Here is a 13,805-nt window from a genome sequence, read left to right on the forward strand (position 1 = left end):
GTTGTTTTGTTCTTTTGATGTCTTATTTCCTCTCCAACACTTGTATGGTAAATACTGTACATAGAGCTTATCTCTAGACTACAATATGTGCATGGCTGATTTCATTATAAGATGTGCTGCACATGATACACTATGGACTTTTTTAGCGAGATGCAATGCATGCATTGATCAAAAAAGAAAAGAAAATGAAGACAAAAAAAAAAACAAACATGTGGTTTCATTTGACTGAACGTCACTCATGTTTGCGTATATTTTGGTAGATCACATCTGGAAGTACAGTGTATGGGGCTCCAGTGTATGAGATGTGTTGTGCGTCACACCAAATTACCTATTGCTTGACCAAAGCAGTTTTGTTCTTGTGTTTTGTTTTTTTTTGTTTTTTCCTCCCCATATTGTAACTGCTCGCTTCTTGTGATGGATTTGTAACCTTTGATTGACTTTATTTTTTTATGTGTTTGCATTTCTTGTGTGTTTTGTTTTGGATTGTTTTTCCTTTTGGCATGGGGTGGTGTTTTTCTTTTGTTTTTTATTTATTTGTTTGTTTATTTATTTTCAGATCATGATGATTGTAGCAAGCTGGACCTTTTGGTTGTTTGTTGGTTTTTCAGTTGAAACACTTGTCAGCACTGTTGCTTACCTTTAGCTTGTGTATCTCAACATTTCAAACCCTTCTCACAATCACTGATCTATATGGCAGCTTTTGTGCTTGTGTGTGTGTGTGTGTGTGTGTGTGCTTGTGTGTGTGTGTGCGTGCGCGCGCGTGCGCGTGTGTGTGTGTGTGTGTGTGTGCGTCTCCCTCTTTTTGTATCTTTTTTAAGTGTGTTGCTTTGCACTTTAACAGTGGCTTTATGGCATTAAATTTGGACTGTTTTACCCTCTGAGAACACTGACTGTTTAGCTCTGTTGATTCTATGTGATTTTTTTTTTTTTAATATCAAGATCCTTACTAATGGCTAGTCCTTGTAATCAAGGCTATGTTTTGTTTTGTTTTTTTCCTTAATGTGAAATTTTCTGGGTGAATTCTCCATTGTATTGCACTGATAACTTTTGAGGGATAACACTTTTGGGAGCAAATATGTAACTCAATGCAAACTTAAAAAACAAACAAACAAAAAAAAAACAAGGGCTCGGTCTTTGTGCTAGAAGTTGTGTTAAAAAAAGAAGAAAAAAAGAAGGGAGATGCAGCCAGAATGTATGTTTTTTTTTTTTTGTTTTTGTTTTTTTTTTGTCCTTAAATCTACAGTAGTGGTAGTTTTTGCTCATGCATGGTGATAGTTTAAACAGTTTAAACAGGTTGTCCTCGGCTTTTTATGGAATCGTTTCAAATCTTAGCAGCAGTTTATTTTGGACGTATTTCTTTCCAAATGCAGAGCCCCTTTAAAGGAGCCTCCTTCAAACTCCCCTATAAGCCTTAAGAGGACTGCTGGGCAGTTGCTATGGTTCTCATATACGCCAATTTTCCACCATTCTAATAAACTATCGAGGAAGTGGTTCTCTTATACCAGAAACATTTGTTGAGAAAAATCTTTAAAATAATAGAGTGTGACCTATATGAAATAGATATAGATATATATATATATATATATATATAAATAAATATAGTATATACACAATCCGCCAAACATAAGTGCCATCTGTATTGAGTTACTCTTTAAAGTTTTTTTTGCAGAGAAAATAGTGTTTGTCTGAGGTGTACTGAAAAAAGAAAACAAAAATAAATAAATAAATAAATAAAAAAGATTGTGAAACTCCTAACTGCTCACGAGAACATTAAACTAAAGAAAAGGCTTCAAATCTGCAGTCACTCAGATCAGAAACAGTGCTGTTTATATGCATTTTAAATACATGTACTGAGATGAAAAATCATCGCCAGGCTGGAGCTTTTCACCAGCTGTGTTCCGACAATGTTACATTACTCACAGATGTAGAGCTCTCTCATGTAACTGTATAGATTTTTCTGGTGTGGTCCATATTTTGACTCATGTTTGTGGAAATTGGTTGTAGAAGGCCACTTTCTCTCTGTACATAGTCTCAGTGATCGTTTCATGGATGTTTTTCCGTTCTCAAAAGTATGCTAAATATGGATGTGCATGATGTCTCAGCTACATATATCAGATCGTTCTTATTACATCATTTATATTTTGTAATCTGTATTTCTGTACGTGTTTTTAAAATATATACATTTAAACTGCTGTGTTTTGTGATTTCAGTGCCAGCATTATCATCACCAAGTCTTGCAGCGTTCTCAGTATTGCAAGGGAATGTGTGTTCGAAGGGCACATATCCTACATTGGGTTTTGTTTGTTCTCCGATGCCCAATTCTTACTAGGGGTATAATGTAAACTCATTACAACAGTGTTTTATCCAGTCCAATGTGCTGTTTACATTCTTTGGATAATTTCTCTAATTTTGACTTTTGAGATTTAAAGCACGTCCTGGACCTGGCTTGTAGCTCACTCGCTTAAAAGCACATTTAGCAGCTGAAGATTTTCTGGAGGGGGTGCTGTTAGTGCTCAAAATGTCCGGTGCTTCATGTCAATGATACTTTGTATTTTCTTTTTTTGCACATGCTGTTGTTTAGTATTCCAAAAGTACAGAGGAAGCCTGTGATATAAGCAGGAAAACATGCTGTGACTTAATTCATCACAATAATGATTAATGATTATCCAGCAATTTAAAACATTTTATTTTTATTTCAGCTTTTACAGTTAAAACACTTTTTTTAACACCCTGCCAAAATGTTGAAAACTGTCAGCATTTATTCTGAGCAGGTGTCTAGAGGTAAAGAACATGGATGACTGTAAAATTCTAAGCATAAAGGCATATACATTTTTATTTTTGTACAGCTTTCATATAACATGATCACCGTCTTAAAGCTATTTACAGTTTGTTAATGTGATCTAGGGAAGTCATTGCAAAGGTATGGGTAGAATGACTTTGGGGCTGTGCCTGATGTTAAATTTAAAGCTTGATTTGCTGAGCTCTGTATGTGTCAAAGTCCTCTGGAAGAGTATCTGGAGACAAAAAACCATGGTCATTAGTTAGAGTTGTTGGGTACAGCTTTAACAAACATAATGCATTTGATCAAACCTGGCCATTATTTTAGTATTTACCTTTTTATTGCTGATTTGAAATGTTTGCCTGTTGCCTATATGTTAAAACACCTTAAACCCTTATGACCCTGTATGTGGGTCCCTCAGCTACCTCTAAAACGTCATATTAGGTAGTTGCATAGTAGTTTCGTACTGAGTATATGTTTTAAGCCTAATCTTTGTATGTAAGGAATTTAGGCTATATTGTTTGCAATTCAAACAGTACCGTTGCATCTGTAGCGTAGGTTGGCCCAGATGATGTTCTCCTGCGAGAAGCAGAATACTCCTAGCCTGCCGCCTCTCATTGTTGTGTCAATTATAATTCCTGTGTCTGCAACCATCCGCGGACCCTCATAGAAACGTACCCTGTATGCATGATACAGGACCAAACACAATTTTAGATGAAGACTCAGAGTGCAGTGCTGTAAGCAATGAGCTAGTTAGCTATGTAGTTGGAGCACTGTTCAGTGCTGCTGTACCTGATGTACCCATCATGAGGTCTGTGCTGCAGGAACCAGCGGTAAGATGTCTTGTCCTTCCAGCCCACATTTCTCGGGTCTTTCCACAATAGCTTCACCTGGTTTGGGGTGTGACCTGTGTGCCAAAGTGAGTTCCGCAGATTCTCTCCAGGCCCTGTGTCTGATTTCACAGCCTACCAGCAGTGTGAAAAACAGAGATAAAGTCCACAGATTATAAACGGAGGATAAAAAGGGATTTTCCATGTTTTTCCATGAATTCTATGACTTTATAGACATGTGGAATGTATATCATGACTAAGAAGAAGTTCTTCAGTTGAAATGTCTCATTGAGGAATGAAATACCCTAAATAGGCCTTCCATAAGTCCTGTAATCAGTGGCGAGCAAGACACAATGAAGTTCGATGCATAAATCACCTTGAGTTGGATCCCTGGTTCGGCCACAGCTCGGAAAGGATTAGCCTGCCAGTAGATCTGCTCCACCTGCTTCCACATGACCACATAAAAACTGGAGCTGTCCTGATACCCAAAGATAAAGCCAGCATAGTCGTCATCCGTTACTGTATTTACATGAAAAGTCCCTTCAAAGTCCACTCCATTGAAAGCTGTGTAACCTGAATGGAAAAGCATGGTAGGATTACTTGTATCCACAAATTTAGAGCATGAAGGTTGTGATGGTAGGCCATGCTAGACACTCACCGACAGCCAGTCCAGGGTCACTGTTCATAGTTTGAACGATCTCTTTTCCCTGTTTGGAAGAAAACAAATATTGCTTGTGTTATGAAGCTTCTTCTTTAGTCCTTTTCATTTAGCTTTCTCACGAGGTGGAGAACAAGATCTGACCTGATTAAGCACCTCCCAGTTTGGATCAATCTGAGCATCTCCCTCTGGATCCAGCACCACAGTCTGGTAAGCTCTGAAGTCAGTGAGTGTGACTTCCGCATTCTCGGGGCACACATCAATTGTGTCAATAATTGTGTCATTGTCAAAGTCCTTTTCACAGGCATTTCCAATTCCATCCCCTGCGGTTCACATTTGGAGAAACAAGCCAACTTCAGGAATCTTTATAGCCCTGTCAGGTGATTATTTGTTAAGCGGATTCATTGCTAGGAATTAGCAGCTTTTGAAAAGTATCAAATAAGTAGATCTATTTAGACAGAAACAGTTGCCATGTGTCAAAGGTCAAATGTATTTACATCTTTACAGAGATCTGTTTCTGAGCCCCCAGAAGGCACACCAATTGCCTTCTGGGGGGGAAAGAAATGATTTCTGTAATTATAGGTTTTAAATCAGGCAGAAAAAAAACAACTGACCATCAAAGTCCTCCTGTAGTGGATTGGGGACGAGCCTGCAATTATCTGGCCCTGGTGGAAGAAGATCTGGAATGCCGTCATTGTCGTCATCGTCATCACATTCATCCCCCTTGCCGTCTTTGTCTGTATCCAGTTGAGAGCTGTTGATGACTGCAGGACAATTGTCTCTTGAGTCCTGATGACCATCTCCATCACTGTGGAAAAGATAATAAGCATTTAGACAGGCATATTATCAGGGACAAGTCCAGAGAAAGTTGTGCAAAGGGAATGTAATACCTGTCTTTGTTGGTGTCACAAGGATCACCAATCAAGTCATTATCCATGTCCAGCTGTAAGTGCAAAAGAAGGGATTGTGAGCTTGTCTCGTCGAGAATGCTTTTATCAAACATAAAGTAGTAAAAGACAGAACCTGGTCAGGATTGCGAATATAAGGGCAACTGTCACACGCGTCCCCAACATTGTCACCATCTCGATCAATCTGGTCTGCATTGGGAGTCTTCTTGCAGTTGTCCATATCGTTTTTAATCCCTAAGGAACAAAGTAGAACTCTCAAAGACCAAGCCAGTTTGTGAATTGCCTGACTGGAAAGAGACAGTCATGTCAAACGTACCATCACCATCAATGTCGTCATCACATTCATCACCCTTTCCATCAAGGTCCGTGTCCTTTTGGTTGTTATTTATAACCAGCCGGCAGTTGTCACAAGCGTCTCCGTAGTCATCTTGGTCTGTGTTTTTCTGGTTTACATTTGGGACAAGCACGCAGTTGTCCTAAAGAGGCAAAGAGCAGTATGTCGTTGAGATATACTGGCACATATGAAGTGCTGCATCTTTAGGCACGTCTTGACCACCAAAGTGATTAACTGACCTCAATGTTAGGAATCCCATCTCCGTCTGCGTCATCATCACATGCATCTCCAATGGCATCCCTATCAGCATCTTCTTGGCCAGAGTTGGGTACGGTGAGACAGTTATCCTGCAAAGATACTCTCTGTGAGATTCTTGGACTTGACTTATGCTTGCATGTATTTCCAGTAGCAGTTTAATGAAATCTGGTTTACTTACCTTAGCACAGGTTCTCTCAGGGCATTGCAATTTCTCATCAGGGAAGCCATCAATATCTGTGTCTGGTCCACAAACATAGCCATTACCAGCCCATCCAACCCCACACTAAGAACAGAGAAAGATTAGACAAATCACCATGTACTATGTACTAGCAATACAGACTGTAGTGCTTTGGCAATGCAATGTCTGTAATAGACTCCTTACAGCACACTCTATATTGCCATCCCTGTGGATGATACACTCAGCGCTGGCATGACAGGGATTGGCCTGCCCGTTCCCACAAGCCCTCTCAGGCTTACAACCCCGTGTCTGGTCTCCAACAAAGCCTGGTTTACAGGGGCCACAGCGGAAAGACCCCTGTCAAAAACACATGGGCACATATGCATATTTTATCATTCATTCCTGTTGCTTTAATGACAATAAATGAGTAGACCAAATCCACCCGAGAGTCATCTAAACAGAAGCATTAAGGGAAGGGTAATCTAAAAAGAAAATGTGGTCTCAGACTGTATTTTGTGTCTCATGTTTAATGTATCCAGGGTTACATTACAAATAACATAAGCATTGAGGTTAGGATGGAACAGATTTGTGCATACATTTTCTGATGTGTCTGTTAATTAATCAGTTGCTCACCGGGGTGTTCTGACAGATGGAGTTTTCCACACAGCCTCCGTTTAAGGTTTCACACTCATTTATGTCTTTACAGACCTTTGAGGCATGACAAGATAGAAAAATAGGTGTTATGAGTTTTTTCAGTGCTGATTTGTGACTCATTCTCTTACTGACACACTGATGTCCAACCTTTTGAACGTCAAGTTCTGAATGAAGATCTGAGAGTAGTAACCTGTTTGTTGGCTTTAGCGTAGGCAAGTCCCACTCCTTGTACCTGCGGACCTGTATAGCCTGCAGGACAGAGGCCACAGCGGAAACCAGGGGATGTGTTGATACATCTCACACCCATATGGCATGGCAATACAGTACACTGCAAGCAAAGAAACAGAGGTTCATACAAAATGTTCAACTGGCCCTATGCTTTGGCTAGGGCAGGCCTAGTGAAGTAGCATTAAGTAATTGAAGGATTTTAGGTAAGTTTAGGTTTAGGAATATTAGCCTTTTCTTAGGGGCCATCCATGTTCCTCAAAGCCACACTGGCTTTGCCACTGTTGTTGTGTTTTTATGTATTTTGTAATAAAACCTTTAGCTTTACAGTCCAGAATTACGTTGTTTTCCATCATGTCCACCTTAAATTGAACTATATCCAGCCTGTCTCACTAATTTGAATGCTTTATACCTAAATGTGAAATCTAAGTCAGGTACACTCTACACTCTACAATCAGGGCACTGATAAAAACTGGGGATCTGAGGAATTTGCTCTAAATATTTTCTGACCTAAAGCAGGCAGGCTCATTATTGACCTGAATTATTTCTGTTGGAAAGTTGGAAATACATTGCAATTGACTTTCGCCAAGAAATCTTCATCTGCTGTGTCCCACCTCATCTATGTCCGTGCAGTGGGTGCCATTGCCCACCATGCCCTCTGGACACGGCCCGCATTTGATTCCACTGGCCGTCTCGATACAATCCACACCCGGGTGGCAGGGATTGGGAACACAAGAGGGCTTTGGCTTTGGGTCCACATTCTCGGAACGCATCCCTACAGGTTCACATGTTGAACAGTGTATCATAAAAACACAACACAGTGAACTTTCATTCTCTAATTATTGGCTGATGTAGTGTAGTGGATAACAACTGACTTGGGTTTGATTCCCCAGCTGGACAAGCGCACTATACTACACCTGTAAGAGTCCTTGATCAAGACTACATGTAATATGACTGAAATGTCAGTCGTTCTGGATAAGAGCATCAGCCAAATGCCATAAATGGACATGCAATTAGGAAATTCGTCTTCTTTATTGATTTTTATTGATCTCCTTTAAAGCTATTTTAGGAGTAATGACCTTGTCCTGGTTTTGATGAAGCTTCAGGAGAATGTTGATATCTGAATGCCTTTGTTATTCATAAATGTTAAAAATTGTATTTGTACCTAAGAATTCATAACACTTCATAGCATTTCTATTACTTTAATAAGAAAAGATATAAAAAAGGTCTGATATTAAAATGTAATTAATGAGGCACAATAAAAATATTAAGCATTGCTCTTTTTCTAATTTGCAAACATTGAAGGCTGTAATCAGCAGTATTGCTAATGTGGAGTAGTTTAACTATTAACTTTGTGTTTACTCAGTGTTGCATTATAGGCAGTTATTGTTGTATAAAATTTCAGCCCCAACAGATGTGTGTACACCCAAATTACTCACCACAGGCCTCACACTCCATTACTGTGTTCTTCAGGAACACAATTTCCTCTATCTGCATGAGGAGAAAGAACAAAGCATGACCACTAATTAGCAATGCATACTAACTGGGAGCTACCAGCATGAAATCAAGACAGTGGATAACACATGGTCTTTGCTTCTTTACCTGTTGTTTCAGAAGTTCCTTGATTTCAGCCAGTGCCTGGTTTGTGCCCTTAATCTGTTTTATTATTTCGCCATCTGTGAAAAGTCAATTCAGACTATATTGGAATATCCACAACATATCAGCCCTAGGAATTACACATGCTATTATAATGATAATAGTTGTGTAAAAGTTGCATAGTCAACATGAGGAGTCCACAAGGCCTTATGTATAACATATGCTCACTGTAACTCATTTTGTAATGAGATTTCCTCAAGGCTTGTGTCAGTGCTCTTTGATGGATGATGGTTTGAGAGTAGACCCTTTACTTGGAATTTACAAGCAAGTTTGTATGTCATTAAAACTTTCTGGCCTGAAGGTTTCAGCTAAACTGCTTTTATTCTGCTTAGTGTGTTTTTGTAATGATACCGGTTTGTCTCAATATTTAATCTGCAAACAAACTTAACTGCACCATGCAAGAACATCCAAGCCTGTAATTAGAAAAGCAGTAAGAGAAGAACCTGAAGGTGAAGATGTTCTGGGCTTCATTCATAAAAATTAAATGCAAGAGAAATGGGCTTTACCAGTAAACTGGATAATATCTCAGTAGTCAATGTATATTTTCAGTGTGATGGCAGAAGTGAGGGTTTTCCAAATAGGGATATCTTTATTCTTTATTGGATGGGCTTGATCTTTGGCCTAATGTACCTGGTTATCTAATGAATCCTGCTTTGTGAATGAATCCCCAGGGCAGAAAGGGCAAGAGGCCAGCAATTGAGCCTTACTTCCACTTCCTCTCTCACTCGCCTCTTTTCAATAGGAAGCCGATCTCAGATCAGAACTTCCTGGGGCAGCATGTGTGCAGAAGGTAGCTCTCCCCCAGGGGTTGTTTTGCCTTCCCTTTTTTGGGGCACAGAGGAATGTAAATGTGGTCTTTCCATTAACAGCATCCATGTTTTTGCCATGCATTCCTGGTGAAAGCTCAGGAGATTCTAAAACATGGACTGTTGCGTGTGTAAAATTCATCAACTGATCTAAATCCTACACTGATGCTTGATCTTTCTTTTAATAAGATTATGTGAGACGCAAAATTGAGATGTCAGATGGCCTTCATGAAGAACAATATTGCCAACATGATTAACAAACCTCAGACAAACTGATCAGCATTCTTACTCTGACTTGGGTGTCTTTGAGGAACATTTAATTGGTAAAGAATCTTTATGTAGAGGTTCTTTAACCTTTTAAACGACTGTTCACATCTCCTTTACAACAGTACGTCTCCAAGCAAACGTCACTGAAAAGTTCTTAAAGAATTTGGGTTTTTTAAAGATCTATAAAAGTATAGAGTATATTATTTCAAAGCAAACTAACAAATAAAAGTCCTTCAGATCATATTTACTCAAAAATACGGACGTGGACATAAACCAAAATTATCTTAAAGCATGCACTGTAACCTGCATTACAAAGTCTAGTCCACTTTCTCTGGTCTTATTCTGTTCAATTCAGGTGATTATCTCAATTGAAGAAGCTTACCTCTTGCAGCTGCTTGCCCGGACACTATTGTACTGCCCAGGTAAAGAAATCCTAATAATACCAGAACCCACCGCATTTCCGTAGTGTTCTCCTCTAGGATGTCTGGTTTACTGTGAAATTCCTCCAACCCCCTCATCTGCTTTTAAATCTCTGGACCTCTGACATCACCAATGGCAGGAATGTGACTCTTTTCTGACTGTGGACAGCACAAAAATGAATCGTGGAAGCAATTATGGAACGACAGTGCTTTTGCAATGAAATCACTGTTTATGGCCCATTTCCAGACAAATCACAGCTAAGGAAGTTAAGATATTTTATAAGCACTTGCCTTGTATGTGTAAAAATATACACTAGAAGTTGAAAAGAATAGTTCTGATGTTCATACGCTCATGTTTAGCAGTCTTTTTCTGAGGATAACCATAAAAAATGCAAGATGCCACACTGCTCATTAAGTGGTGGAGTGGATTGAGAAAGTTCAGGTAGAAGTTCACCTCATGGTTGAGTCTGAGAAGAGAGCGTATGAATGTAAAAGGGAGTGAGAAAACTCTAAGAACGTGGGTTGAAGTTGGACTATCCTTTGATAAATAGAGGTAGGGCTGAGAAATAAGGCTTGGTAAAAAAAAAAAGAGAAGTGATGCGGAAGTGACGGTGTGCAAAAACATCATTATGGGATATAGAAAGTAAAGACATTTAGAAAAAAGATAATTCTAGGATGTTAGATTGGCGCTTCAGGGATTTCATAACTCCATGGAGGACTTGTGAGACAGTGTTGGGAAATGCGTGGTAGGAGGTCTGTGGACAGCACTGAAGAATGCTTGGGAAGCAGTTAATGTAGATCATATTAGGAAAGCATTACGTGAATAAATATTCACGAAATAATATTTATTATACTTGCTGCACCACAAATTCCCCTTGCTGGCTTTATCAACACTCTCCTCCTCACCCAGATGTTCACATTACAGCAGACCAGGTGAAAAGAGAGCTGCAACAGCTGGCTAGCTGCACATGTGTCGGAGGAGGCGTCAGTGTTCACCCTCCCAGTATCGGGAGCATTGCATGTGATACAGGGAGAATTGGGTAATTGTCGATCCCTCAGTTTCTAACTCGTTGTAAAAGACATGATTAATATACATGTGTTCTATTTTTTTTTTCTAAAAAAATGGACTTTGCATGAAAGGACCTGGCTTAGGTCACTGTGGTGCTGAACAGCTACAAGTATCTGGGTGTACAATTGGCCAGAGCCACTTTACTTCCTGAGGAATCTGAGGTACTTTGGTGTGAGAAATCAGCTTCTGAAGACTTTGTGGTGTCTGTGGTGTCAAGTGTTATTTTTTATGCTTGAGTGCTGGGGCAGCAGTTTTTCAGTGATGGACAAACTAACAAACTAAACAAGATCATTAAAAAGGCCTGCTCAGTTCTTGGGGCTAAATTGAACATGGTGGAGAAGGTGGCGGAGATGAGGATACTGGCAAAAGTGTCAGTGATCATAAAAAAAAAACTCCCACCCACTCTATGAAACACTACAGAGACAGATGAGTACAATGAGCAGCAGACTGTTCCTACCCTGCTGCAGAAAAGAATGCTTTCACAGGCCATTTCTCCCTGCAGCCATAAGATTAGAGTACATTTCTGCACTCTAGTCATTATTCCCCAGGAATATCTGTGCATGTATTATCTGCACTAGACACTTCATTACTGCTTGTTGTGCACCGATCTTGCTGTTTTGCCCAACACTGCATTTATCTTGTATGGGTATATGAATTATTACTGTTACTATAATTACCTCACCTGTAAATTACTGCTACTATAACACTAATATTGGAATAGTAACTCTTACAGTAACTGTAGCTTACTACTGTACTATAGGTCTAACACCTACATTGAACAGCTACACATTAGACATAGAGGCTAGAAACAAATATTAATTTACTGTTTATATATTTTACCCTACTCTTCTGTGTATTTTGTGTTTGTCTTATATTTATGCTACCTGAACACTCCTGAACACTCCATACCTGAAGTTTTAATCAGGTTGGTTGGTGTGGCGCAACAGATAACACCACTACCTGCCACTGAGCTACCACACCACATGGGCGACTGGGGTTCCATTCCCGGTCCGGGTGACTATGCTACACCAATAAGAGTCCTTGGGCAAGACTCCTAACACTACACTGACCCACCTCTGTAATACGAGTAACCTTGTAAGTCTAAATGCCATAAATGTAAATGTAGATGTACATCAGCAATCAGTTACCTAGCGTTCCCATATGGCATCTGATAAATAGCAATATATAGATTTCAATTACACTAAATGGACAAAAATATTGAGACACCTGTTCATTCATTGTTTCTTCTAAAATCAAGGGCATTAAAAAGAGTTCATCTTGCTTTTGTTGGACAAGCTGTCCAGTGTAGGCTTTTTATTTAGGGCAATTACTTGAGGATCTGATAGCATTCAGCGACAAGAGAGTTCAGTCAGATTGTTGGATGATCACCACCCCAACTCATCCCCAACTTATCCTAAAAGTATTGGATGGAGCACCAACCATCATACCAGAGTACACAGCATTACACTTGAGTGATGTGTGGAGAAAGTGTCATTAAGTCTCCTTGGAGAGAACAAAGCCACTTGTGCTCTCTCTGGGCCACGACTGTCGATGGACCCATCGTACCAGAGAACACAGTTCCACTGCTCCACAGCTCCATGCTGGAGGATTTTCTACCTCTCTAGCCCACACCTGGCATTAGGCATGGTGCCAATAGGTTCATGTTTTTTTTTGCTCCAGGAAGTCCTATTCAATTGGCAGTACTTCTCTACAGTACTTCTCTACTTCTCTGTGTCAGAAATGGGTGCAACTTAAAGTAGCTAAATGCATTCTTTAAAAGGGGTGTCCACAAACATTTGTACATATAGTATATGTATATAGTATATATATATGTACATATAATATCCAATATATGCCCAATTCTTCATGACATATGTGCGTGTTCTTTTTTTTTTTTGTAAACTAAATGTGTAAAAGTCTACAATGCGTGAGACAGTCAATAAAATACTGATTTACGCTCCTGTTTGTCTGTTTTGTTCGCTGTTGTTTTCATTTGATTTGTTGTGTGTGGGTGAGCAGTTCTTTTTGGCTGCCAGCATTTAAGTTGGAGGTTTGTCATTGGGTTTGTCTTCACTTGCATTTCTTCACCACATGAGAAAAACACATGCAGCTTGTTTGTACTGGTATGTTTGTGCTGCGCCTTTTCAGGTTGCCAGTGATTGCATCCACAGATGTTGGTTCCATTCCAGTTGATAGGCCCTTGGAGTTTTGAGGTGCACCTTGACAGGCTTTACTGCACAGCAGTACATTTATCTTACCTCCCCTTTTCCGAGATTTTCCACAAGAGTAATGAATGGAAAAAATGAAAAAGTCATTTTATTTCCTACTCTTCTGGTCATTGCAAAGGCCTGTAAAATATATAGAAACTAAACTGAATTATATGTACTGATTAAATCTGAAATACTAGGAATTTGCAACTGTCAATAGTTGTATCTTTTGTACTTCAAAAGGTATCCATGGAAAAAAGGATGATGTGCATCCATTTCTTCATGTTGTGCAGAGTGTTGCATGTTTGTTGTTTGTTTAAGATTTACCACTATTTTACTCTTTGGCTATTTAGACTAGTAAATTAAATGGCTGTATTTCAGTTGTAGACATTGCAACCTCTGGTTACTCTCACCACCACTGTAAAAATAAAAGTCAGTAATTTTCTGTACAGTCTTTTAACTTTTACTAATGCAGTATTCTTCTATAAATATAGAAAAATATATTATAAAATATAAGAGATTTTCAGCAAGTCAAAAGCATCTGCAAAAGAAACCAC

The 13,805-nt window shown here is 39.3% G+C and overlaps 1 protein-coding gene across 1 annotated transcript; it reads right to left on the reverse strand.

Moving 5' to 3' along the window:
* Positions 1 to 2,713: 2,713 nt before the first annotated feature.
* Positions 2,714 to 8,485, reverse strand: comp (cartilage oligomeric matrix protein). The gene is made up of 18 exons (XM_072661102.1): positions 8,427 to 8,485; positions 8,264 to 8,315; positions 7,439 to 7,599; positions 6,790 to 6,927; positions 6,579 to 6,653; positions 6,150 to 6,302; positions 5,946 to 6,050; positions 5,749 to 5,856; positions 5,492 to 5,651; positions 5,291 to 5,409; positions 5,158 to 5,210; positions 4,882 to 5,075; positions 4,412 to 4,590; positions 4,268 to 4,316; positions 3,986 to 4,182; positions 3,572 to 3,744; positions 3,319 to 3,458; positions 2,714 to 3,014 (listed from the first exon to the last, which is right to left on the reverse strand). Exons 2-18 carry the CDS (start codon positions 8,280 to 8,282, stop codon positions 2,962 to 2,964), a joined length of 2,076 nt encoding a protein of 691 aa, XP_072517203.1. The 5' UTR covers positions 8,283 to 8,315; positions 8,427 to 8,485; the 3' UTR covers positions 2,714 to 2,961.
* Positions 8,486 to 13,805: the final 5,320 nt, after the last annotated feature.

The sequence above is a fragment of the Salminus brasiliensis genome, chromosome 17 (genome assembly GCF_030463535.1).
Source record: "Salminus brasiliensis chromosome 17, fSalBra1.hap2, whole genome shotgun sequence".
Taxonomy (NCBI): domain Eukaryota; kingdom Metazoa; phylum Chordata; class Actinopteri; order Characiformes; family Bryconidae; genus Salminus; species Salminus brasiliensis.

Excerpts from the sequence above, each read along its gene's own strand:
- comp (XM_072661102.1), bottom strand. Across the intron at positions 5,211-5,290 it reads ATATTCGCAATCCTGACCAG|CTGGACATGGATAATGACTT; the intron begins GTTCTGTCTTTT and ends TTGCACTTACAG. Across the intron at positions 3,745-3,985 it reads AACCAGGGATCCAACTCAAG|GCTGTGAAATCAGACACAGG; the intron begins GTGATTTATGCA and ends CACTGCTGGTAG.